This window comes from Furipterus horrens, unplaced genomic scaffold (assembly GCF_987537825.1).
Source record: "Furipterus horrens unplaced genomic scaffold, mFurHor1.1.pri manual_scaffold_5, whole genome shotgun sequence".
Taxonomy (NCBI): Eukaryota; Metazoa; Chordata; class Mammalia; order Chiroptera; family Furipteridae; genus Furipterus; species Furipterus horrens.
Genome location: NW_028327175.1, coordinates 12,712,650 through 12,739,357, shown reverse-complemented (window position 1 = coordinate 12,739,357; position 26,708 = coordinate 12,712,650). Strand labels below are relative to the sequence as shown.

The following is a 26,708-nucleotide window of genomic DNA, read 5'->3' as shown; positions in this document are numbered from 1 at the left end:
CTGTAAGGACAGCTCCATTGCATGTCCCTGGGCCCTGTGGACATGCTCCCTGATGCAGTCAGTAACCCTGTCCGAGGAAAGGCGCTCATCCCAGCATCTCCAAGCCCTGGGTCTTGGGAAGCCTGCACTGCCAAGAGGACTGGATTCCCGCTACGGCCTGGGGACCCCGGAAGGTCCCTAGAACTCGGTAGTCACACCAGGTCGGGCTGCACCGAAGCCGCAAGAAACTCTGGTCCGGTTCTGACACCGTCCCTGCCTAGGCATGGGATTCAAGGATGTAGGGACTTCCGAGGAGCTCAAACACCCTCTCTTTCGCTACGGTGGCCGAAAAGGCGCTGGGTTAATAGGCAGCAACAGACTGGAAGAAGGCGCAAGCGTATTGCTGTTACCACGGCTCAGGAAAGGGTCCAGTCCAGGGCTCCTAAGGCAGCCGGGTTTAGCCTCGGGGATACCTTCTCCTCACCCGCCGCTCTCTGATTTCCTAGAACGCCTGTCACCCAACAAGCTTTTCCATTGGCTCAGAGACGGGAGGGCCCGCCTGTCCCCGGTGTCGATTGGCTTCCCCCGCCCCCCGCGGGCTAGGAGGCGGGGTTTGGGCGCTTGCGGATTGCATCAGCTGGTCCCTTCCGGGCCACGTGGCTTCGGCGCAGTGTTCCCGGGAGCCCCAGCCCACCTCCGATCGGCCTGCGTTCTCCTGTTCTCCAGACTGTTGCTTTGAGTTCTCTCTTTCCGTGTTCTCCGATGTCCGAGGCCAGGAGCCCTTCAGGGAAGATGGGAGGCGAGGAGAAGCCGGTGAGTGGGGCCGAGAGGCCCAGCTGGGGCTCTTCTTGGTGCCCAGCGGCCCTACTGGGCGGGGGCAAGAAGAAGGAAGGGGCTGGGACCGTGAGTGGCGGAGGATGCGATTAAGCTCACGCCCGCGCCGGAGACCCCTTTCGGGAGGAATGGTCCATTCATGAAGCTGGGCGGGCGGGGCCTTGAGGGCATCTCCGGGGCCAACCAATTTTTGCGGATGAGGAAACTGAGACCGTGAATGAGTTTCTCAGAACGACACCTCTAGTTAGAAAGAGGGAGAATTACGGGACTCCCAGACTAGTGTTTTTACCTCCCCTTAGGCGAGAACACTGCAGAGCCTTATCTAAAATCCTAAAAGCCTCTTAAAGGTCAAAGCTGTAGTTGAAAGAGGAGAAAACCGAGTTCCCGAGCTCTGACCCAACTTGCCCAAGTTTAGGTGGTTTATGATGAATGGTGAGGCCCGATGACCTGACAAACTCTAGACAAGCCACACACTTCCCCTGCCAGCGCTGCAGGCGTGCAGTATTTTATTTCACACATGCCAATTATTTCACCATTTCACCTTTGAACTTTCCCTTTTGTGTCATCCGTTGCTTAGGAACATCTCCCAGGTCACTTTCCTGCCACCAGGTTGAATTTTTTTTTGTTTAAATTTTAATGATTAACAAATATATGTCAAGTGTTCATTCTCCATGCTGGGCCATGCACTTAGGAAGGTGAATGGGGCCCAGCCTGGCCTTGAGGGCTTCACAGGCTGGTGTGTGAAAGACAGCTAAACAGCCATTTTGCCGTGGGGTGACAGAAGCAGGAGTGCCCATTCGGCTTGGGAGGGCTCCCTTGAACTGAATTTGGAAGAATGAGTATAAGTTCCCCAGGTAAACCAGACGGGGCAGGGCTTTCCAGGTAAAGGTGGGGAAGGCAGTGAAAAGGGAATGAGTGAATGAATCATCTGTAGGGTTGCTGGTAAGATACGTGCCCAAAGGGGGAGCCACCGTAATCAGAAGCATCTTGGGCAACCAAGAATAGTTGAAATTGTTTTCTGCAAGTGAAAGTTTTTAAGCAAGGAAGGAATAGATGTGAATTGTAGCTTTAGAGATCATACCCGCATTGGAATGCAAGGTGCATTGGAAAGTGGGGAAGCCCCAGGCAGGAGGCTGCTGTCATTGTCCAGATGAGAGATGAGGTATTCTGTTAAAGAAGACTCAGCTCAGCTCTGACAGGACAGGTCACTTAAAAGCCACAATGTTCTCATCAGTAAAATGAGTATGTCCTCTAACACAGAGATTGAATGGGAAAAATGCATATGTGCCCATTCTAAATTAAATTAAATTCTAAACTCAATTAACTAAAGTGATAAATGGTGCCTGTTTATAGATTTTTTCCCATTCATATTCTTTTCACTTAAAAATGGTATATCATTACTATTTTGTAACTTTTTTTCGTTTAATAGTCTACAGTCAACTTTCCATGTGTAAATATTCTGCTATGCCATTTTTAATTGGAGGTGATATATGACTATTAAATATACTCTTTCTCCCTTCTATAATTATAATTGCACAACACCTAATATTTTTTGAGTGCTAACTATGGGATCTGGCACTATGTTACATGCATTAACTTGTTCAGTTCTCAAAATATCTATGAACAGGGTTTTGTTATTCCCACTGTGCAGATGAGGAAACAAGAGAAGAAACAGTGAGTAACTTACTCAGACCCAGTATTCTGTAGCCGGTACTCCCAACCGCAGTGCTGTCCTGCCTCCTGTCACGTGCCTGGAAACAAGTTAAGGACAGATACTCCATGAAATCATTGGATTCCCAGGAAGTACCTGTCCCAGCTGTCAGTGTCAGGGTTTGGATTTAAAGTACACTAACTCCTAAATAACCCTGAGGAAGATAATTCTGTAGCTTTCCTTTATAATTTGGTTCTGTGTCCCAGCTTCTGGGTTGAAATTTTAGATTGCTTTTACATAAATATGTAATACATAAACTCACATATTTTTGTTCTGTTTTTATTGGAAATTGAGAACAATCATAGCTAAGACAGATGGGCCTCAGGGTTCCGAGAGACCCATTTTAATGTCCCAGCTCTACAGCTTAGAACCTGCATACTAGTGGGCGGATTGCCCTCCTCGAGCCAGGATTCTCACTTGTGAAATGGAGAGATATTTGGAATACAGAAAACCTTTGTTAATTCTCTCCCTCTTTTCTACTACTCTTACTCACTTGACAAATATCTGTATGACCAAAACCAAAAGCATTTTATCAGAAAAAGAGAATTCATTCTTTTTCCATTTTAAACCTGCACAGACAGACCTGCAATTAGTTTTCACCCCTTCTCTTACCTAGTTCACTCGAGTAGTTACATCTTTAGTATAGCAAAGGCATATAGGGAGCCTGTAACCCTTTAGGTTAGTACTTGATTAGAATGGACTGAAATTATGTTCATTATCCATCTGTTGACTGTAAATGAACTTAAAAAGTTTGTTAAATGCAGAATCCCAGAGTAGGGGAAGTTTTAGCTCAGCCTGAAATTAAGAGTCATTTACTTATTAAATTATACAAGTAATATGTCTTATACAATTCAAAAGAGCATGCAAAATGTCCAACTGTTAAATGGATAAGTAAACAGTGGAATATTACTTGGCAATAAAAAGGAAGGAAATATTGAAACATATAACACAAATGGTCTTGAAATCACGCTAAGTAAAGTAGGCCAGTCACCAAAGACCACATATTTTAAAATGTTTAGAATATGGAAATCCATAGAGACAGCACATTAGTGGCTGCCAGGTGCCGGGGAAGGGAGATGCTAGAGTGACGGGCAATGACTGCTGATGGGCACCGGGTTCCCTTCAGGGGTGATGGGAATGTTCTAGATTGATTGTGGTGACAGTTGCACAACTGTGAATACACTAAAAATCATTGAATTGTATACTTTATGTTGGTGAATTGTATAGGAAAGTACAGTGATCCCTCACTTATCGTGACCCCCCTATGATAGGTGAAAATCTGCAAAGTAGGACCCTTAACATTTATCTTAGTATTTACTGTACAGTACCACAAAACCCCGCAATATAGCGAAAAATCCGCGATAAATAATTAAATATGATATTTTAAAAAATCCCGTGATACAGTGAGGCCGTGATAAGTGAACCGCGATAGAGGGACTACTGTACCTCAAAAACACTTACCCCCTAAACATAAACGTACAAAACTGTAATAGAGTCTCCCCTTCATATCCCTAGTCCCATCCGCAAAACTTCTTCACTACTGATGAGCACAACTCCTTAGAGTTGGCCACTGTCCACACCTGGGTAGATGTCTTTCCTGCCACTTACATGTCAGTGTGAACCAAGAAAAATCATCTGACTTTTTCCAACTCAATCTTATCTATAAAATGGGAATAATAATAATAATAAAATAGCCCCCTCACGAGGTTGCTATGAATTATCAGATATGGTTGTGGAAGAACTTTGCAAATTGTGAAGCTTCGTGTAGTGCAGTTTGCTCTAGAATGTTTCTGTCTGAGCAGTCACAGGGAAGGGGGGGATGCATTTCTGGGAAAATCCTTTTCACAATATCCTGTCATGTAGTTCAGGGTTTCTCAGCCTCAACACTGTTGACGTGTGGACTGGAGAGTTGTTTGTTGCAGGGCTCTTCTGTGTGTTGTTGGATGTTTAGCAGCATCCCGGGCCTCTATCCACCCCCCAAGTTGTGACAACCAAAAATGTCTCCAGACATTGCCCGATGTCCACGGGCGGGTGCGGGGGGCGGGGCGCATAGCTTCTGGTTGAGATCCACTGGTGTAGACCTGCTCTGCTGTGGTTGCCTTTTGGCACAGGACTTCCTGCTTTAAAACGTCTTATGGTGCCGTGTGCTTCTCATGGAAGTCCACATTTCTTATGGTAACTTTTAGTACTTGCTTCTGCCTAAGTCCTAGTTTGCCTGAACTTTTATTATTTCCTAAAACGATCCAGCTTTAGCCTTGTTTAGTCTGTTTGTCCCTCTGACTCTCTGGCTGTCACAGGCCTTCTCTTTTGAACATTTCTGACAATGCGTTTATGTGTGCACCTAGAAGACATGCCCTCCGTTCTCCACATCCAGCCTGTTGGAATCTTCTCGAAAGCCCTAACTAACACTGACTGTTGTCCTCGCTTATTTAACAGGTTTGGCTCAGTGGATTGAGTGTCGGCCTGCGAGCTAAGTGTCGCTGGTTCGATCTTCCAGTCAGGGCACATCAGAGAAGGAAAACTCTGACTCCAAAAAACCTCCGCTGCCTTGCGGCATACCTCTTCAGGGGAAAGGCTAAGGGAGTAAACCCCGACAGAAAATCCGGAGCCGGAGTCCCCAAGGCGGTTTGACGTTGTAGTCAACACCGGCAACTCCTGCGGCGCACCTGAAGCCAAGCTGTATTGACTCCGTCTTTCCCTTGGACCCTTCAGCTGCGAAGAGAGGGGGGGGTCTGCTGCACGGGCAACAGCAGACCCTCCATATCACCCTGCCCAGGCTCTGTAGCTTCAGCTTCACTGGAGAGGACACTCCAGCGTCATCGCAAGATGTCGATTCAACACGGGAGGAGACAGATACCGTGTCACTCCCGAGTTGGACGGCACAGCCATTCTCGGCGGTGCAGATAGACTCTTAAGAAGCTACACCATCGTCTCTCGAGACGGACGGCTGCCGACGACGACGACGAGTGTTGCAACTGGGTTATTTTCCCCTCCAGGAGTTTTCCACACACGTATGCCTTAGTTTCCCTGGAGAGATTAAGTTTGCACATGACAGAGATTGGGCCTTGTGTTTGCTTCTTCTGCAGGTTAAAAAAAAGAAACATGAACATAGAGGCTCTGAGTAGTGCTTGTGGAATGAGTGGATATATATTGCACTGATTTCTTTTTCTGAAAATATTTTTACTGAATATATCACATGCTTATTTGTGGCTACGTGTTCAGTATATGTCCTTGTAAACCTGAAGCAAGAGTCATGGGAACAGGCAAAATAAATGTGAGGACTTGAATTTTATCAAGTAACTCCTCTACTTCTTTAGGACCTGTCTTTATTTTATTGTAAGTTGTTGACTTGTCTTTGCCGGTGGTCAGGTTTTCTAGTCTTTCAAAATCAGATTTTCACTTTAAAAAAAATAGATACTAAAATAAGATTGTCTAAACTTTCCTGGGGACAGCATGAAGGGGTGTCGAAGTCAATGAAAATATAAAACCTTTATTTCTGCTTATTCAGGTAGGTACTGGTGAAGAGAAGCGAAAGGAAGAAGGCAAGAGGAAGAACAAGGAAGGGTCTGGAGATGGAGGTCGAGCGGAGGTAAATGTTTCAGGGTTCTGTTATCAGGTCCGACAGGTGGCAGAGAGCTGTCTCAGGCTGGTCCTGTGTAAGAATCGCATGGTTTACATGGAATTGTAAGACGGACTTGATGGAAAAATCAGAAGAATTAGGAAAGCCTGGGAGGGAAAGAGAGGCTTGCAATTATTTGTTATTGAAAAAGGGAAACGACTGAGATGTAATCATGAGGTAACCTGAGGGGTTAGATCAAATCAGAGAACAGCAGTTGGAGAGAAGGGGACTGTAATGACTCCGTTGCCTGATGGGATGCTAGGTACCTGTCTGATCATTTCATTCAACGAGCAGTTAACGGGGAGAGATTTGGTGTTTGAGCTTATACTGAATACAAAAGAAACCAAGGAAGCCCCCTTCTTGACCCCATTCACACTGTTTCCACCTGGACCTGCTTCCCGAGTTTGGTTTTAAACCAGGACAGATCTTGAGGCCTCTCGAGTGCAGAGAAAATGCTTTGTGTGCCCCTGCTCAGACTGAAAGGAACTGGCTTTTCAAAAGTCGGCCCAGAATCAGCCCGCGTCCTGGGCGTTCTGCTTTAGGAGGCAGTTAAGCTTGTCTTCCTGCTTTATTTTTGAAGTTGAACTGCCGTGAACTGTGCTTTACTTTTGTTTCAGTCATTGCAACTATTTTATTAGAGACTCTTTAGAGAAAAAAACTACCGGAATGCAGAAGAACAAAGGAATAGGCTTTTAAGGAGTATGCTAGAGCACAATAAACTAGCTTTAAGAACTGCCTTTATAAAGGCTGCGTTGCTAAATTGACAGTGCTTCATTTACCTAAGGGTAAGTTTGCTGGTAATCAGGAATCACTCAGTGTTGCTTCGGGCCCTGCCTGATCTTTTCTCTTATGTTTTGTCCATAACATCTCACTGTAATTGTGAGAGAAAATATTGATTATGAACTTTAAAATTTGCGAGTGTATAGAAAAATGCCTATGTTCCCTAATTTCTGTTTTATAATTCAATACAGTAGTACATGGTGTTCTGTCCTGGCGTGAGAATTAGCCTGGATATAGGAAACAAAGGGTATAATTAGGGCTTTTCTGAATCAAAAATGCTAAGTGTGACATGTGATTCCACATATTTTTAAATGATCTGTCTGGGAAAAAGTGTGCAGTGAGATGTCCCAGGCCTTTCCTCCTCCTCTGTGCTCCACGTTCATGTACATCACTCTAGAAGCGCAATGTGTAGGTCTTCTCTGCATTTCCGGGACCCGCCACGGAGAGAATCAGCTCCATGAACGTTGAATAAGTGGCGTTTGACCCTAAGGTCGTCCGACTAGGAAGTGCCAAGTGGATATGGAGAGGAACTGCAGTCAGATACAGAGGGCCCTCTGCGTGGGTGGGACTGTATTCCAAGCAGGTAGGGCCAGGTGCTGTGCCTCAGTCAGCCTGCGGGGTTCAGAGTGTGCGGCTGTAGTGACAGGCTGTGAGCTTTTAGTTGACTCCCTGGGGTGTTACCATCCAGGGTTCTACACTCCTGGGATGAATGAATGAAATGCTCATAAAGGGCACCGGCTTGACTAGACAAAGAAAAGGGGAAACTTGTGAAGAGATTAGGGTGCTTCCTCCACTTCCAAAGGTAAAGGCTGAGAACAATTATGATTGAAATGAGGAGGAAATATTGTGTAAGGAAAAACATACTACTTAACATGAGAAACTTACTGTTTTAATAAGTTATATTCAGACAGTCTGAAAAAATACTTTTAATGATATGGCGGGCTATGTTTTTACTATGGCATTTAGGGAGATACTAACCTCTGAGGTTGACAGTGGGTAACTATGACCACCAAGGGTTAGGAACTAGCTTGTACTTAATTCAGATTAAGTGTGTTATGTTGGTATATATTATATGTATAATTTTGGGTAGCATTTCAACTAAGTTTTAAAGCATATATTTGAATAAACTGTTATAGCTGATTGATTTAAATTGATGTGAAGATAGAAACTTATGGTAAAATTAAGCCATCTCTTTGCTTTTGTCTGTAGCTGTTAATACCCATGTTACTTTCATTTGAAGGTTGTAAATTATGTATATTAGAGTGTTTGACTATTTTATGACCACAGATTCATGACCTGCTTTTTGAAAGACCAAGTCTTTATCAGTAGAGAAAGCCAAATTTCTGATTATCATTTCTCTTTTTCTTTCTTTGTCAAACTTTTGGGAACCTGAGTAGGTGTTTTATATAAAACATTTTGGTTATATAATGTATTAGAGACAGTAGTATTGTGCTGTTTTCTTATATTTGCTAATTAAATACTCCCACAAAATAAATACTCAAAGATCATGGCTTCTTTGAATTTAGTAAGTATTTCCCTTGAATGGGAGCCCTTAAGTCAAATAAATTTATAGTTGGTTAGTTAGAAATTATGAGTGGACATATAGTCTGACCAGCTTCACAGATTGTCCCTTGAACAAAATTGAAACAAAATGGAAAAGCCAGCCAGTTTTTATTTCCAGTATTGTTTATGGTTATACCTGTAAGGGTGTTTAATTAGAAAAGTTAAGAGACCATCTTAAAAAAATTTCCTTATGCAAATAATAGCAAAATGGTGGTATTGATACTTGTTGATTTAGGATGTTGGCAGCTGAGTATTTGTTGTTATTTATACTCTTCTATTTAAAAAAAATGTCTTAAAATAACAAGAGCATTTAATTTCTTTTTTTACTTTTATTTAGGACAGCATTAAGGTAATGCTTGTTGATTTTAGCAATGCATTTACTACATTGTATTAGTAATCATGTGGTGTTGTATTGTCTGCTTTTATTATTTCCCGTTTCTAATGAAGAAAGCAAGTATTTACTGATCAGTTATTTTATTTGTTGCCTTGCAGTTGAATCCTTGGCCTGAATATATTAACACGCGTCTTGAGATGTATAATAAACTGAAAGCAGAACACGAAGCCATTCTGGCAGAAAAAGCAGAGAAAGATAGCAAGCCAATTACAGTCACTCTGCCCGATGGCAAACAGGTCAATGCGGAGTCCTGGAAAACGACACCATATCAAATTGCTTGTGGAATTAGGTATAAGCTGCATCTGTTTAGATCTTCTGTCGTTTGTAATTAAACTTTTAAAAAATTATTTTGCCAAGTTTTATCTCCAAAACATTTTTTGTTACTGTTCAATGGTTTTAATGTTTAATTTACATTATTTGGGATTTTTTCAAAATCAAAGTAATGTGGAGCTTTATAGTGAAGATTCCAAGTTCATTTCTTAGAGGCTCTACCTTGGTTTTATCTTACGAAGGATTTTATATCATTAATTCTTCTACCTTGATCATAAACGTCACAAAAACCAAGCAGATAGTGTCTCACCTGTTTTCACTTAAATGTCTCAGTTTTGAAGTTAAATGAAGGTTGGTCATCTCACAGGGAAAATTAAGAAACTAATACATAACACATGAAAAAAATGTGTTAGTTTTATAAATCCAAAGGAGGGCCATATCCGGTCTTAAAACTTAATACTTTTATTGGCTTGGGAAGAAGTAACTGAGAATTAGAGGCATTCTTTGTACTAGAGGAAATGCTTTCTTAATTTTAATAGGATATTAGGGTCAATAGTTGGGTCAGTTTATCAAAATGATAAAAGTTGGGAAAGCATAAATTGATGCATATATCTTATACTAGTTGTTGGCAAACTGTGGTCCTACCTTGTTTTAGTACAGCTCAGGAGCTAAGAATATGCAACAGAGATCATGTGTAGTGCACAGTCTAAAATATATATATAAATAATAATAAAATAAAATATGTATATAGCTTTTTACAGAAAAAGTTTGTCAACCTATAAATATACAGGGTGGGCAAAATTAGGTATATAGTTGTGTGTGTGCAAAACAGTTTATTCTATTACTATTTATTAATTATTGCATTATTTACATTACAACTGTAAACCTACTTTGCCCACCCTTTATATTATTCAATAATTGTCGGTATACACACACACACACATCTCCAAGGCTTTTTGGAATACAATGCCAATTAGAGTTTTATGCTATCTTTACATACTTGAGAAGCAATCTGAGTACACAATCCTTCCATATTTTTATATAGTTATTTCATCTACACCTAACTTGACAATATATTTTTTAATGGTCTGACTTTACCAAGCTTTTCCAAACATTCAACTTGGTTTTCATAGAAACCACAATTCCCTTATTGTATTATTATTTATTTCTATGTCTGTTTATTTATACTATATGTTGAGTTGAACCACATTAAATCATTATATGATTGTCAAAAATGGTTGATTATGGTCAATTTCATATTGTTGAATATAAGACAAAAACTAACAAGTAAACATGTTTGGGAATCAACCTGGCTGATTATTGGTAAGCCTACTGTGCAGCTGCAGGGAGTAGAGGCAGGTAGGCCTATGGGCCGTGAATCTTCAGTGTGCCATGAACATTGGTTAGTATGTCTTACAAAGAGAATGGAGTGTTTTAGTTAATTTGACCACTGCTTCTAACTAAAGTACTTCTACTTTATTCCAAAGGACAGAAGAAAGTTGTAATATCAAGCAAATTTCCATATGAGATCATAAATAACTTGATATATCTTTAAATATCAGTTTAATCTGTCATTTTAGAGGTGATTTTGAAGGTCATTTGATGAAAAGATTCCTCCATTGTTGCACTCTGTTATTGTAGCTGTGTCGGTATTAAAATTCAGGTTCTTATTAGTCCACAAATTTTTCTCTACATCCTACATTATTGTCCTTCAAATTTTTCATTGTAATTTGTCAGGTGGCCAACTGAAAATAATTTTTTGAATTGAATTGCAGAAGACATTGATGAGCTATAGAGCTGGAGTTAAGTCACTGATCTGCAAGTTAGGGCACTTAAGACATTTTTACAGAAGTCCAGAACAACTTCTTGTTCTGTGAAAAATTACAGCATCAATAACAGGCCATTCAAAGGTTCAGATGATTAGTGATGAACATGAAAGGGAAGAAGAAGGCATGTTCCATTTGCTTCAAAAGGGTTTTCTTTCGAGTTGCGTTTTTGTTCTAAGTCTTAAAGTATGGATTATTTTATCACTTCCTTGGAAAATTGAGATGATCCAGTAAGGCCCATCTGAATCTTCATTTTCAAAATAATTCTGCTGGCATCTCATGGCACCATTTTGGACCCTAAGATAAAAATCATTTTTTCTTGAAGAATATAGAGTATAATGGTTGGCTTTTTTAATCAGTTGTGTAGTCTTCTGAAAACTGCTTTACAACAAATGATACAATACATTTCTCTGCCAAATCCAATGTATATTTTGCAAAATGTGTGTATATGCTATTGGCTCTGTTTGATCTCAGGAGGACAGGAAACATTGGGTATAATCTTAAGGGAAATGTAATGGGAACATTGAAAATGGGATACATATTTATTGTATACTTTCTGTTTGTTATTCTGCCCTCAAGATGGGGAGGTTGTATAAACTTGAATACCTCCCAGCACACCAACTACAGCGAGCTTAAGCCTTCTCGTGGTATATCTCAAGACTGACCGTGTCAAGCTGCACACTTTTCCTTCACAGGACAGAGTGTTACCTGCTCTTGTGGAGCTGTCAGACTATTGTAGACGGTCATTTCTCTAGCGACCCATCCAGACCTACTATCTGATTGACTATTCAATTCTGCTCCAGCCACGAAGCTTCCCGAACCTTTCTCACCTTGCGTTCATGCCTATCCCCTCACCTGGAGTACCATCTCGTCTCCTTTCTTCCTGTTCATATCTTGATCCCTCAGCTCATGACTTGATCCTCAAAGCCTGTCCAGACCACTCTGACCTATGCTGCTTCCACCTCCTCGGATCTCTTGTGGCTTTTACACACACTTGCTGTGGTCCCCCACCTCATCCTGTGACAACAGTTTGTGTGGTGATCTGTAGACTGTTCAAGATGACATTTTTATCCATACTATTAAAACCTTGTATGAATAGCCCTTTATTTTACCTGTGGATTATAAATGATACCATCTTAGGCATTTGCAGAATTTATTGTGCCTCAAAAAAAAATTCTATTACATATTTCAGATAGGAGGTTGGGCAGAGAAGTTATTTAGTACCCCGTCCCCCTTTTTCCATTGGAGTCTTAAGTAGCTTGGCTTTGTGGAGAAATTATTTGGAGAAAATAAAAATTAAATCAGACCACTGAAAATGGTTACTTTGTTTATCAGAGTTGTATCTGTTTAAATAAGCATGAATGTCACAGTGTTTTGAAATTTCAGCATCTTCTAATTATGTTCTTAGGTACATTAGTACATTTTTGGGATTGTTTTTCCCATTTTATTTCAGAAGATATATATTATGTACATAATATATATAGTGTCAATATATAATAAAATATTTTTCTGTTCTTTTCAAGTCAAGGCCTGGCTGATAACACCGTTATTGCTAAAGTGAATAAAGTTGTCTGGGACCTTGACCGTCCTCTGGAGGAAGATTGTACTTTGGAGCTTCTCAAGTTTGAGGATGAGGAAGCTCAAGCAGTAAGTTTTTATTCAGTATTTATTGAATTTCAGGATGACGATTCTCATTTGCATTCTTTTCCAGTTCATTACCACTGCCAGTAGGTGACGGAAGCTTATTGATGTCTCGTCATATTTGACATCTTCATTTTTGTCTTTCATGTAGGGAGCATAATAAAAGTGCTTGCCGTATAAAATCAAGAGGTGAAGTGTAATAAATGTATTTTCACTACTAGATACTCGGATTGGGAAATCTGGAAATTCTAATATTTTATTAGAAATTGATTAAAGAAGTAAAACTTGTTTTCTACAATGTTAATCAATACTTAAGCAAGACATATATGTATATATATAAACAAATTTGAATATTTAAGTATTTTTATATTGGAAAGTTGATTGCCATATTTTTCCTCATCTTAAAATGCAAGTCTGCTGAAAGCACTGTAAAAACCAAGCTGCACATGAAGGCAAGGTGTTCTCCTTATTTCTTCATGACGGTCTACTGTAGAGAGAGAAATAAAATATGTTGTTTTGTTTTGTTTCATTGATAGTGGTTTACTTATGTAAATCAGTGGTTTTCAAATGTGTTCTGGATTCCTTAAGTATTTAAAGAGGATTTTAAAAATCATGTGGCTACCTTACTGTTATTAAATCTTAAAAACATTGCTTTGGATGTATTACGACTCATGTGAATGACCGCCTTCAGACCAAGTACTGCTATTTGACTATAGCGCCCATATGTTCGCCCTTGTTTTTCCTAGTTGTGTTGTGGGGTCAGGTTTCACCACCTTAGTTGTTTGGGGCCAATAAGAAAAAGGGGATATGATTCTAAGTGATGCTCCACAGCTAAGTAAAGGCAGAGCACAGCACATGGGTGGTGGGCGCACTGACTCTAAAGACCCTGGGCCATTGCAGTCAAGAAGATGGTTACATTGTGAGTGACGGTTGTTTTCAGGGAACAAAATCCATCCCATTTAATTAATGATGCTAATTTGAATTTACTTAGTGAAAACAAACTATAAATACCTTGGAAATCAGTATCCTATTATTATGGTGGCTCTGTATAGAATCACTGTGCAGTTCGTAGATTTGTAAGTTTAGATTTTTATGTCTGGGTTTATTTATAATAAATTTTATGTGTCTCTTTCAGATGACCACGTTAACTTACAGCGCATTTGCCCAGTCTCATGCCTTCTCATTTTTCTTTGAATTTTCAGGTATATTGGCACTCGAGTGCTCACATAATGGGTGAAGCCATGGAAAGAGTCTATGGCGGATGTTTATGTTATGGTCCACCAATAGAAAATGGATTCTATTACGACATGTACCTTGAAGAAGGGTAAGTTATGTAATTGGATAAAGAAACATAAAATCTGATTTACCATAGATCCCGATGGTATCTTTAGAGTTTTTAATAAAGGAGGAATGATGTAATGCTATTGCTGCATAGTCACCAGGCATTCCCACTGTTAAAACATGAAGTGTGTAGTCATTTTCAAAGATATAGAGACCTAGTGAGAGCTTTGTTCTCAGTCGATGGGGGTAGAGCCTGAAGGTATATTGGGAAATAAAACGAAGCCAGTCCTCTTCCCCTTTACGTCTGGTGACAGAGCAGGAGGGAGGATTCACTGGTGGGAACAGTCTCCATGATGACCAAGGTCAAGGCCACTGAAAATACAAATTATTAAAATAATTTCTGGAAAACGTTTATTTACAACTCTAATACATGATGCAATGGTCTAATTTTTTATATTAAATCCCTTGAAGTGTTCTAAAGAAGCTGCAACCAGTGGAATGGAAGGTAAAGAAATTAATTTCATACTTTCTTCTCTTTCAGGGGTGTGTCCAGCAATGATTTCTCTTCTTTAGAGACTTTATGTAAGAAAATCATTAAAGAAAAACAAGCGTTTGAAAGATTGGAAATTAAGAAGGAAACTTTATTGGAAATGTTTAAGGTAAATTGAACCAACATGTGGCTTCCACCCTTATATCATTCATTAATGTTATGTGAAGGCATCACACAGGGGTTTAGTGTACAGTTTTGCAACCAAATGTTAAATTTTTCTCAACCTGCTCTTGAGAAAAATTTAGCCTTTGTTTGCAAAATGAAATACTGGCATATTTATAATCATATAATGCTTTGATAAGATGCACTTCGAATTATATTTTAGCTATAGTATTTAGAGGTAAAAATTAAAGGAGGGTTTTTAAAAATAATTTTTCCTATTTTCAGTACAACAAATTCAAATGCCGGATATTGAATGAAAAAGTAAATACTCCAACTACCACAGTCTATAGGTGAGAATATCAAATGTCCTTAAAGGCAATTGGTGTAAATGACATTTTAAGTCTTTATTAAAATTTCTTTCATTTTATCTTAGGTGCGGCCCCTTGATAGACCTCTGCCGGGGTCCTCATGTCAGACACACAGGCAAAATTAAGGCTTTGAAAATACACAAAGTAAGGAATGTACTTTAAAGACTCTCCTTATAAATGTATTCCTGTAGTATAGATATATGTTTAAACTCATTGGTTTCTCTCTTTACCAGTTTTCTTTTGGGTGGATTTTTTTCTCATGCCATTTTTAGCAGAAATTCTCTCAAGCAGTGGCTGACTGGCCATTCTCTGCCAGAGCACGTCGGGGTGGAGGCAGGGGTGGGGGTGGGGGGGGCGGGGTTCCCAGAATCATGCAGTTAGGGGCCATCTTGGCTCTGAGAGCTTGGAGACTCACTGTCGGAGTGCTCTTGCTCTTTGTGTGTCTAAGGTAGTAATTCCCCATGTTGTTCCTGTTAACCAACCTGATCCTGCCAGTTTATACTAGTTCATAAATAGTTTATGGGAAATTAGTGAAATACACTTTAAATCATAAGAATAATGGAATGATGGCAAGATTTTTTCATTGGTTTATTTTCCATTCTTGCTTATTCACTTTGTGAAGATGTGTGTGCTGTCAGTCATGTTTGTGGAGTTGTGGTCTGAGTGGGTGTTGAGGGGAGGGGGGGCTTTTCTGAGGGAGAAGCTTCATGCTGCACAGTAAACCCAGCTGTTTTAGCTCCACCCCCAGAGCAGCTATGAGATGCTTTACTACACGTGAACCTTTTGTGCTGTTTTCTTGTATAAGGGCTACTATGAATTTGATTCATAAGGTCACTATGAGAAATAGCATCTGACTCTTAAAATAAGTGAGGTATTTACCAATTTGAATATTGTTTCATGATTGATCCTTATTTTCAGAATTCCTCCACATACTGGGAAGGAAAAGCAGATATGGAGACTCTCCAGAGAATTTATGGCATTTCATTCCCAGACCCTAAAATGCTGAAAGAATGGGAGAAGTTCCAAGAGGAAGCTAGAAACCGAGATCATAGGAAAATTGGGAGGGTATGTTAAAAAAGAACAGTAATGTGTCTAGACTGAGTTTATTTTCATTTGCAATATAGCTGTATTATTTAGGTGTATTAAAAATTTCCTTTTGAAGAAATGTAATAGCTTATAAGTATTATTGCACTGTTTTATTTAAGCCATAAATTACTGATTGTCTGCATTATCTTCTAGAGTGTGCTCAGTATTGCACAGAAATTCATTTTAACTGTTCCTTTTATTGAGTACAAATGCTGATGACCTTGAATTTTCTGTAAAAGAAGTATAGCACTGTTTCATAGAGCTGAGAGATGCTTTGGAAATTCACCTACTCTTGCCTACTTGTTTTAAAGATGTGGAAACTGAGTTCCAGAAAGATTAATACACTTGTTGTCCAAGGTGACACAAAGTCACCGCTGGGTTCTGTGGTGTTATTTCCTTTGCCCCGCTACCCCTGGGTGTTTTCCAAACTGGAAGTTAGGTTTTGGATGACATTTCTTTCTGCATTGTGTTTGTTCTTTGCCAGGCATCCTTGGCTGCTGGCTTATGAAGCTTGACAGGAAGCAGTGTCCCTGCCACACTCCCTTGATTTCAGTCACTACGACCTGGAGTTAGCCAACTTTATCTCCATTTTCTGTTTCATTATCAGTGTCTATTTTCCAAGTCTCCTTCTGCCACTCCTACTTTAGAAAAAAATAATTAAAAACACCCAGATCTTTGAGCTTCAAGGCATTAAAACCATGAGAGCACCCTCTGGATAGAAGAGAACGGAGACCTGTGCTGCATGTCACCCTGATGAATTTGACTGCATTCAGGAATGTAGGGAGCAGGGAACTGAGCTGTAAAGTAACTGCAATTCAGTGCCATTAAATTCCATCCCCAAAATGTTGGCACATTTTCTTTGAATCGGGGATGGCACAAATTAAAATATGAGATATCATGACCATATTCTGAACTCAAGAACACTGAAGTTTATGTTGATGTTACATACATGTATAAGCATTCTTTGTTTTTCTTTTATCCAGGACCAAGAACTGTATTTCTTCCATGAACTCAGCCCTGGAAGTTGCTTTTTCCTGCCGAAGGGAGCGTACATTTATAATACACTTATTGAATTCATCAGGGTAAACCATATTCATTATTCTCTTCTGTAGATTTAGGACATAAATTGATATTATTAAATAAGGTCTGCTAAAAGGAAAGATAATCTCTTTTAAAAGAAACATTTAAAAGAATAAATAAAAATGGAAGTCTTGAGGGCTCATAAAATTTTTTAAAACTTCTTTCTTCCTAATACATGATTTTGTCCATATACATGGATATGTACACAGAGAAGCCGGTAGCCTTGAACTAGGACTTGTAATCCTTACACAGGAGCTCCCTGTGCTTTTTGACCATTCATTAATATTTTCCTTGAAAAAGCAAGTTAGTCTTTACCTTGCTTTTTTTCTTTGTAAATTATGAAGTATTTAAAATATATGTTTATAGAGAATAATACCATCATCATATACTCAAGACCTAATTTAACACATATTTGCAATAGATTATGTTTGAATTACAGTAATACATACAGTAAGGGGAAAACAAGCTCCCCTTTGGGCAACTTTCTGATCCATTTCCCTCCTTTCCTAGAAGAAGCTGCTCTTCTGAAGCCAGCATGGATCCTTTTTGTCCATGTTATTGTTCATCTACCCCATGCATATGTATCCTAAATTGTTGGTGTGTTTCAGATTTACACACACAGAGTCTCATTGTGAATCAGTCAGAATTGTGATCCAGTTTATTGCCGTCACATATTGTTCCATTACATAACTACCACAATGTGCCATTCCTTTACTGGCGGACACTGGTATAGTTTTTAATTTTCCCATATTACTAATTGTGCGGCAGTCGGGTCCTTTTGACAAGCCTCCTTGTATGCGTGTGCAAGAGTTTCCTCTTTGGCACGTACCGCCAAGTAGAATTTCTAGATTATAACATATGTGCATCTTAAACTTTACTCTAGAGTGTAAAATTGCTCTTTAAATTTTTATTCCCACCGGAAGTATGAGCATTAATGTCTACACCTGTGTTCTGTTTGTTTTCTAACAGAGTGAATATAGGAAACGAGGATTCCAGGAGGTGGTCACCCCAAACATCTACAACAGCCGGCTGTGGGTGACCTCGGGCCACTGGCAGCACTACAGCGAGAACATGTTCTCCTTCGAGGTGGAGAAGGAGCAGTTTGCTCTGAAACCCATGAACTGCCCGGGGCACTGGTATTTAGCACTTGGAGTGTCTGTTGAGGGTTCCCCCATGCTGCATTTATTCCTAGGCCTGGGACAGGATGAGGGTTTATTGAGGATTCTCTCATGCTGCATTGAGTCCTAGATGGCTTTTCTTCCTTTGGAAGATTTGGTCTTAAAACAAAGTATGTAATCAGAAGAGTATTTAAATGCAGGATTATTGTGTTGTTATAATTTCTTCGATGTCTGATTTGGTCCTCAGACCTTTAGAGATTAACGAATGGTACTGGGGTAATTATTAGCAGTGAACATACGGAATATAAAACGGGACCTAGATGTGGGGTATAGCAACTTCCCTAGGTTTTGTTTTTTTCTTTTCGTTTTTTTTAAGAAATGTGTTCTATCAAAACCTAATGTTAATGAATTAACATTCTTGGGAAGCCTTTGCCTTGGGGCTCTTCTCACTTTCTATCCTTGAAAGCTGGATGCACAAGAGCTTGGGGGAAAACTAGGGAGAGCCTTGACTCCAGGTAGCTCTGTGCCCAGCTCACCATTGCAAGGCCCCCAGGGCAGAGAGGTGAGAGAGGAATGTCCATGGGAACCGGGTTGTAGGTCAGGAGACCAAGCAAGTTCATTCTTCACAGTACTGGAAGCACCTTCAGACTAACAGGGAACTGAAGCACATTGGGGAGCGAAAGAAAACACAGACTTTCCTTTCTGCAGTTATACATGATTTGTATCCAGCGAAGTCTTTTTGTTTATTTGTTTGTTTTAATATGAGCCTTAAAGGCAGTTCTCAAATTAATGGAAATATTGAGCACAAGGATGTGACTCCAGACTTATGGGAATACATTTGTTCTTCTCCCTTAGTTCTGGATGGCGGTATTATAATTTGTTTGCTGTTTTATTTATGCCAGGGCCTACATTGTGGTATGAAGCCCAGAATTTGAGAAACGTTGCTTGTCTGAACTACTTGGACTCAGTGGCTTTTTGACAGCCTTTCATATACTAGTAGAGAAGTGGCTTTATTATATTAAATATTGGTGGGTTTTGCTTTTCTCTTCCAGCCTTATGTTTGATCATCGCCCAAGATCCTGGCGAGAGCTGCCTCTGCGGTTGGCTGATTTCGGGGTGCTCCATAGGAACGAGCTGTCGGGAGCGCTCACGGGACTCACGCGGGTGCGGCGGTTCCAGCAGGACGATGCTCACATCTTCTGCGCCATAGAGCAGGTAGGAGACCGTGTGGGATAAACTACGTTGAAAGAAATGTCAAGGCAGTTGAGGAAAATTACTGCTGTGCTGTTTTCTTTCATTTAAAGATTGAGGATGAAATAAAAGGCTGTTTGGATTTTCTGCGTACAGTATATAGCATATTTGGATTTTCTTTTAAATTGAACCTGTCTACTCGCCCAGAAAAATTCCTTGGAGATATTGAAGTCTGGAATCAAGCTGAGAAAGTAAGTGGTGTTTTTCAGCATGCTTGAATTCTGTTTGGAAGAGGTTGCTTCCCCCTGCAATGTAAGAAAACCAAGCCTCTTTAAATGGATGAAAGCAAAAGGAAATTGGAAATGGTTCCTAGGTCTGAGTAAGCTAGTTTCTTTTCTGTATGATAGAAATACTCGGATGTGTTTTCAGTCATCAAGCTGTAACCTTGAAAAGGGGTTTGTGTGTGAGCAGGTTTAAGTGGGCAAAATGATAACAGCAGAGAGTAGTGACCCATGAAAGTAGTCATGGTATTTTTAGTCTCAAATTAGACCAGGAGACGTTGCAGAGGAACAAAAATTAAAATCAGTTTTGCTTTATCTGTAGCAACTTGAAAACAGTTTGAATGAATTTGGTGAAAAGTGGGAATTAAACCCTGGAGATGGAGCTTTCTATGGTCCAAAGGTCAGTACCGAAGTATATTTGACTAATGTGACTTATTTTTGGGTGAAGAGATTACTTTAAGTTTTATAAAAAGGGGGTGGGGAGAATTAGCCCTAATACAACAATTGAGTTCAGCTTTAATATAGACAACACCTTATAATAGCTCCATCTTTGCTCCTTAGATTGACATACAGATTAAAGATGCCCTTGGTCGGTACCACCAGTGTGCAACGATCCAGCTGGATTTTCAGTTGCCCATCAGATTTAATCTTACTTTTGTAAGGTGAGTTTCTAGTGTCCCGAATATTCTTCAAGGACATATAATGGTGTGTGTGTGTGTGTGTGTGTATATATACATATAATAAATAATATGAAATAAAGTTATGTGTGCATGCATATATATGGAAAACAAAATTTTTTTTTTTTCTTCCTAGCCATGATGGTGATGATAAAAAAAGGCCAGTGATTGTCCATAGAGCCATCTTGGGATCAGTAGAAAGAATGATTGCTATCCTCACTGAAAACTACGGGGGCAAATGGTAATTTTCATTATTGTTTCCTTCTTTTTCTGTAGGACAGTGTAAATTGGCTGTAAGAAATGCCTACTGTCCAACTTAATTATGTGATGGAAAGGGAGAATGATTGCATTTAGTCACGTCTAATTAATGACAAGTATTCACGGAGTAAGGAATCACAATTAAAACTCAAATTTTTTAGCTGTAAGAATATTTGTTGGGAGTAATTATTTTTATTTCACTATTTATTGAATGTTATATAATACTTTCTAATTAAGAATTATTCAGTAAGAAGCATATTTGTTATTTTGATTGCTTTTCAAGCAACATTGATATTTTTGTCTGCATGAACAGGAGTGGGCTTTGGCCCAGCTTGCTCAGTATTGCTGGTCCTAATAAGGAAGTATTTTGACACCCTTTAGAAGCTACACATTTTTTAAATTGAGAGTACAGACTCCAGACCAATCAGCATTTTTGGGCCTTGTTTTTAAAAGGTTATGTTTTTGCTGGAAACCTGAGCGCACGACTGCCATTTTCCTTCCTACGCAGTTTGGTCTGGGCCCGCAAGTCCAAAGGCAGCTGAGGACGGCACAAGGTCGCAGAGCCGGCCGTAGCCACGCTATTGATGCCGAGCTTCTGTGAAGTCTTGTAGACCTGTTTTGTCTCATGCTCTGCAATCATTTCAGTTTCATTTATAATTTGGTTGGTTCAGACGTTAAAGGGAGTTTGTCATACTTACCAGTGAAATAAGATAATCTGCTTTCAGTTACATTTCACTGAATCAAATCAAATATGGGAAACATTCTCTATGTGACGTCTAGAGAATAGGGGGGTCCTCAGCTAACTGCTCTGCCAGACCTGTGGTGGGGGGAAAGGCCACGATTTGAGCGGGTTTTAGTGCCCCCTCCAGCCCTTTCCCTGATGTAGCCCAATGACTTAAGGTATAGGCACTATCGAAAGAAGCACGAATCTGTTGGTGGCATCAGGCAGGTTTGACACCTGAGCTACCCCGAAGGGAGAGTCATTTAATAAGAAGTGAAAACACAGTCATTTTTACCGAATACCTTCTCCAGTTACTGTCAGTTACAATTTGTTGAATCCTGCAAAGTGGGTCTTGAATAAACTGAAGGCGCAGTTTGTGTCCCACCAGGAAGAATAAGTAATAAAACAATGAGCAAAACAACGTTTTGAATAAAATAACTCGGGTCACTAAGCTTGGTCCTTCAGCACCTTGTTAAGCCCTGTGGCAGCCAGTTCGTGGTCTGTTACATAATGTATCAAAGTGGGAGGCATGTTCTCTGCCCCTGATTTGCTTTGCCTTCTGCTTGGCAAGAAAAATCCTTAGTTACATATTTTTTTTATTTAGGGTTTTCTGCGACTTCATCTCCCTTTATTTTAGTCTTTATTGCATATTGAAAGAAAAAGAAAAGCCATGTTTTTAAAGTGTCCCTCGCATGTTTCAGGAAAAGATACGAAAGAGTAGACTCATCGATGAATATGCTATCCTTGTTTAGGAAAATCCACATTAAATATTTTTAACTTCCTCTTAAGGCCCTTCTGGCTGTCTCCTCGCCAGGTAATGGTAGTTCCCGTGGGACCAACATGTGATGAATATGCCCAAAAGGTAATCCTTAAGCATGACTTTTCTTTCAATTTAACATCCATTGTTTGGCTTTTCAAATTCCGTAAGTTATATCCTTGGTAAATCAAGCTGCTTATGATATAAAAAAGGGTTACTATTTTCAATCTGTGGTAAGCATGAATAGATTGTATTACCTCTTTAATGCTTTTCTGTGTGGTTCCATGATCAGAAGACATAGTTGGGGCAGTACTTTTTGTGCGCCGGTATATTTTATTATTTTTTGTTAACAAATAGCGAATGTCTCCGTATGATATGTAAATTCGAATGCACAATGCAGTTTAACTTGCTCTAGTTGCTCTTTGATTCAAAGAGTAATTTTGCTTCACTTTCAGTTAAAATTTCTTCAGTTTGAAACTTTTCTTCAGGTTAATGACACGCCAGACCACTGCTTTACCCTATCTGCGAAAAAACTGTCTAACAGATGTAGAAAGAGTCCTTCATTCTTCACACCCTAAAGACGGTGACAGTCTGTTTCATTATAGCAACAGTTCTATACTAAGGAATGTTAAATTATTAAAAGTTACGTTATTAAAAAGCATTGTTTCAGAATTGCAAGTTAAAAGTAATAAAATGGTTAGTTAAAACAGACAAAATTCTTAAGTATCGTTGAGGAGTCTTATAACATCAAAACCGTGTTTCCAGATCATCTAAATAACTTGCACTCAGGTCTCACCTGTCTTTAAGAAATAAGTGAACATTAAACTGGCTAATAAGCCAGGTACTCAGACATCCTGTATTCCTATTACTGCACACTATAGTCTTAGTTATAAATGATGAGAATCAGCTATGTTTTATGGTTAATTCATTGTACTTTATCTTATATACATTATGAAAACTCATTCAGTAGGAAAAGGTTCATATCAGTTAATTCACTTCTCAGCTGGAAACAGTACTGACCTTCTCCCCTTTGGGAGTGGAGTGGCATTTGGAATTATTTAGGGGTGGGTTTTTATTTTATGTTGTTTTTTTTATTATATTCACTGAAGGGGGTGCTACTACTGAGGCTTAATGACTAGAGACCAGAGGTATTAAATAGTCGTAATTATGGGGCCACTTCCCCAAATGTAGACTAGCCCAGCTCACATGGGACAAGGCCCAGGTTGAGCAACTAAGACACTGGTGCTTTATTCTTAAAGTAGGTTCCAGTTGAAAAGTGTGGTCTTGTCCTGGTGCTCTAATGAACTACATAAGAACTCTTGGAAATTGGCATACGTATAAAATCCCAGCAGGTTCACTGGTTAATGGCCGCTAAGGCATGAAAACCCATTTGTTATACTTGTGGTAACTGGTTGACAGGTAGATGAAAAATTAATCTAGTGTGTTTAATTTAATTTAGAATTCATACAGTATAATATAGCGTTTTTTTGGTGGGGGGAATACTGAAAATATTGTTTACTTACTACACAAAGACTTGAGACAATAAAGTGGAATTGGTATTGTTAAAGGGGAAAAAATGTAGTAAATAATAATAATAATGATATCTAATGTAGTTTGCCAACTTTAAATTCCTGGAAGTTTATTTCAAGATTTTCTGATTAGATATTTGGCTCTAACTCCTTTATCTGCCTCCCTCATTTAATAAGCTTTTTTTTTCCCCTCCTTTTTTGGGGGTGGATTTTCAAGACACATGTATATGTAATGATGTGAAGAGAAAAGAACAGCTGTTAGCCTGATTTTCGGCATAAGATGACTTAGGAGAAAAGAGGCTACATTTTATTAAGAACAAAATAACCTAATGGTTAGTTAATGATATAAAAAAAAATCAACAAATAAATTTGTTTCATCATATTTAAAGATCAGTTCAATCAAAGCGAGTTCAGTTCATTCGTAGCTCTACAAAAATAGTTTCATTTACTGGTGTTGAATTACAACCTGGTGATGTGTCCATTCCCTAAACCATCAAAATATCCAGTATTTTCATTTCATTTCCCTTGTCATATGATGATGGAACCCATCATTTTTATGCTTGTATCCCCCATCAGACCCCTGGGAATGGGAAAAACCTGTTCCCTGCTTGCTTTCAGTGATTAGCTGGGGGTGCTCAGCACACTGCAGGAGGAGCTCGCTGGTGAGCGAGGGGCAAGCAGGAAGTTGTTTGACGTGGCTGAGATGGGACACAGCAAGCTTTTAATCGAAAAGGAAATCACTGTTGAAGAAAAATTACTTATTATTTCTCTAACTTGATATTTTCTATTAAGTTACTCTTATAGACTAATCTTTAATGCTGACGTGACTACCCAAATTACAGGTTAAATAAAATCTTTTAAGGTCAAAATATAATTCTAATTTTAGATCTGAAGAATTTTCCATCTTTGTTTAAATAGGTACGGCAACAATTCCATGATGCTAAATTCATGGTGGACATCGATCTGGATCCAGGCTGTACATTAAATAAGAAGATCAGAAATGCACAGTTAGCACAGTATAACTTCATCCTCGGTAAGAGAGGGAACTACCAAAGAAAAGCTGCCAAATGCTAAGTAGGAAAATTCTGAAATCTTGAGACTTAGGCTTAAGAGAATTGTGGTTGTCAGTTTAGCTCCTTTTAGTCCTGATTCTTAAACGTATTAAATTTGTTCAGTTGATAATAAGAAAGGAAAATTTCGGTGTGAAAAAGAATCTCTAAAGGTTTGTCTAAAAGTTTTCTCCCCCTCACCTTTCATTTCTTCATATGCTAAGTTTGTATCACATCAGCTGAACTAAGTGACTCAGCAAGCACAGCCGTTTTGGGTGTTACGAAGTGTTTGGTTTTCTTTAATGAATAGATTTTTAAATCAGTTGCCCAGCGATGCATGGTCGCCTGTACATTCGAATCAGAAGCTGTACAGGGTGGGGGGCTGCGGGGTCCCGGGATCATTTCTGTTGGAGTGCCCAACGGGAGCCCTTCCGTCTGAGGATCCCGACTGTCTTCTGTTTCAGTGGTCGGTGAGAAAGAGAAGAGCAGCGGCACCGTCAACATCCGCACGAGAGATAACAAGGTGCACGGAGAGCGCACCGTGTCCGAGACCGTCGCGCGGCTGCAGCAGCTCCGGCGGGGCCGCAGCAAGCAGGCGGAAGAGGAGTTTTAGCGACGCCCTCGGGGTGACTGGCTCAGTGGGAAGGACAAGCCGCGTCCCGCAGGGTCGGCTGAGGTGACGGCAGGGGAGGGACGATTTTGACCTGGACAGGTTTTAGATAATGTGTATCTGAAGGAGATCATTAAAAGGCATGTGCAAATGATTTTATTCCTTAATTATCTGAGCACTGGACGTAAACCACGAGGGTTGCTTCAGTGTGATGAGGGAGAACAGTTTTGTGAATGAATGCTGTTGAAAAATAAAATTTTTCAAATTTGATTCAGGTGAAAGAAAGATTAGAATTGGATTACAGTATAAAAATAAAAACTTCAATTTATGTTTTACCTTTAATGTTTTTTTTTATAGCAGACATGTTAGGTGGGTGGAGGGGAGCAACTCTCCAATGTGTGCTGTTCTCTAACTGGGATAGGAGCTTGGGCGCCTGCTTACCAGTGGCAGGATGGTGTCTTCGGAGTGGCGCTTTTATGTCACTTCTTTTTGGATATAAACCTTTCAACAATTAAAACCACTGTTCTGGGCCATTTTGTCTCTTGTTATACAAATTTCATATTCTCTCTTAAGGGATAGTTTTTGAATTTTTCTACCAGTGAATGGTGGTTGAGAGAATGCCACAAAATAAGGAATTTCTTGCGTAGCTATATATAAATTTCTCTTTAATATAATAATTTTTAAAAGGTAACATCTTGGCAGTTTTCTAATAACCCCGATAGTGTGTGTGCAAGGGTCACTGAAAAAGCAAAGCGAATTTGCGTAGATTAATCCTCACTTTAATAAAGGAGATATGATCTTTAATCAGGGATTTATTTTGAAATTTCATAATTAAGCCTTGCTTCTGACTGTCTTAAGACTTAGTCTTTGATAGGTTTGTGATTAATTTTTATGTGTATCTTGAGGGAAGCTATATTTAAATCAAGTCATGATACCAGAGTCATGAACATCAAGTCAGAATCATTTTAAAACAGTGTATTTTATTTAACCTAAAATTCACAATATCTTCGTTTGGATTTTTCTTCAGTTTAAAGAAATTCATATTACAGAATAATTTTGTAGCCCAAAGACCAAGTATGGTTTTAGCCTGATTTTTCTTACCTATTTTTATACTTACAGTAGCACATGGCTTATACGATATATTAACAATTTTCTTGAGCCAGTCAAAGAAGCGTTATAAATCTTTCAACTTTAAAGATACAGAAGATAGAGTGAATAGTAAAGACGGAGGTTGGCAGAACTGAGAACCAGAGAACCCTCTGTGTAGCAGCCACCTGCTCAGCTCACCCCTTGCTTCCAGCGGGAGCTTTAAGGGACCCCCTGCTGAAGGCTCCTACAGTCTGGGCTTATCCCTTCAAAGCTCTTTGCTCTGTAGTCTTTTGCTTGCTTTTCCTTCTTTTCTGGAAGGCAATGCTTGTTCTATTTACTGACTT

At 39.5% G+C, this 26,708-nt stretch overlaps 1 protein-coding gene across 1 annotated transcript; it reads left to right on the top strand.

Annotated features, from left to right (window-relative positions):
* Nucleotides 1-668: 668 nt before the first annotated feature.
* TARS1 (threonyl-tRNA synthetase 1) lies at nucleotides 669-25,316 on the top strand. Its single transcript, XM_090276188.1, has 19 exons — nucleotides 669-792; nucleotides 6,033-6,113; nucleotides 8,979-9,169; nucleotides 12,500-12,623; nucleotides 13,820-13,941; nucleotides 14,440-14,557; nucleotides 14,836-14,900; nucleotides 14,984-15,062; nucleotides 15,837-15,983; nucleotides 16,988-17,086; nucleotides 18,054-18,220; nucleotides 19,255-19,417; nucleotides 19,507-19,644; nucleotides 19,997-20,074; nucleotides 20,236-20,336; nucleotides 20,488-20,592; nucleotides 22,120-22,192; nucleotides 24,535-24,649; nucleotides 25,130-25,316. Exons 1-19 carry the CDS (start codon nucleotides 742-744, stop codon nucleotides 25,276-25,278), a joined length of 2,166 nt encoding a protein of 721 aa, XP_090132314.1. The 5' UTR covers nucleotides 669-741; the 3' UTR covers nucleotides 25,279-25,316.
* Nucleotides 25,317-26,708: the final 1,392 nt, after the last annotated feature.

What these genes read in the sequence shown, in the direction of transcription:
- TARS1 (XM_090276188.1), top strand. Translation starts at nt 742, where the DNA reads ATGTCCGAGGCCAGGAGCCCTTCAGGGAAGATGGGAGGCGAGGAGAAG. An exon ending in AGGCTTTGAAAATACACAAA is followed by an intron (nt 15,063 to 15,836) that starts GTAAGGAATGTA and finishes CCTTATTTTCAG; the next exon opens with AATTCCTCCACATACTGGGA. An exon ending in TCTGGAATCAAGCTGAGAAA is followed by an intron (nt 19,645 to 19,996) that starts GTAAGTGGTGTT and finishes CTTTATCTGTAG; the next exon opens with CAACTTGAAAACAGTTTGAA.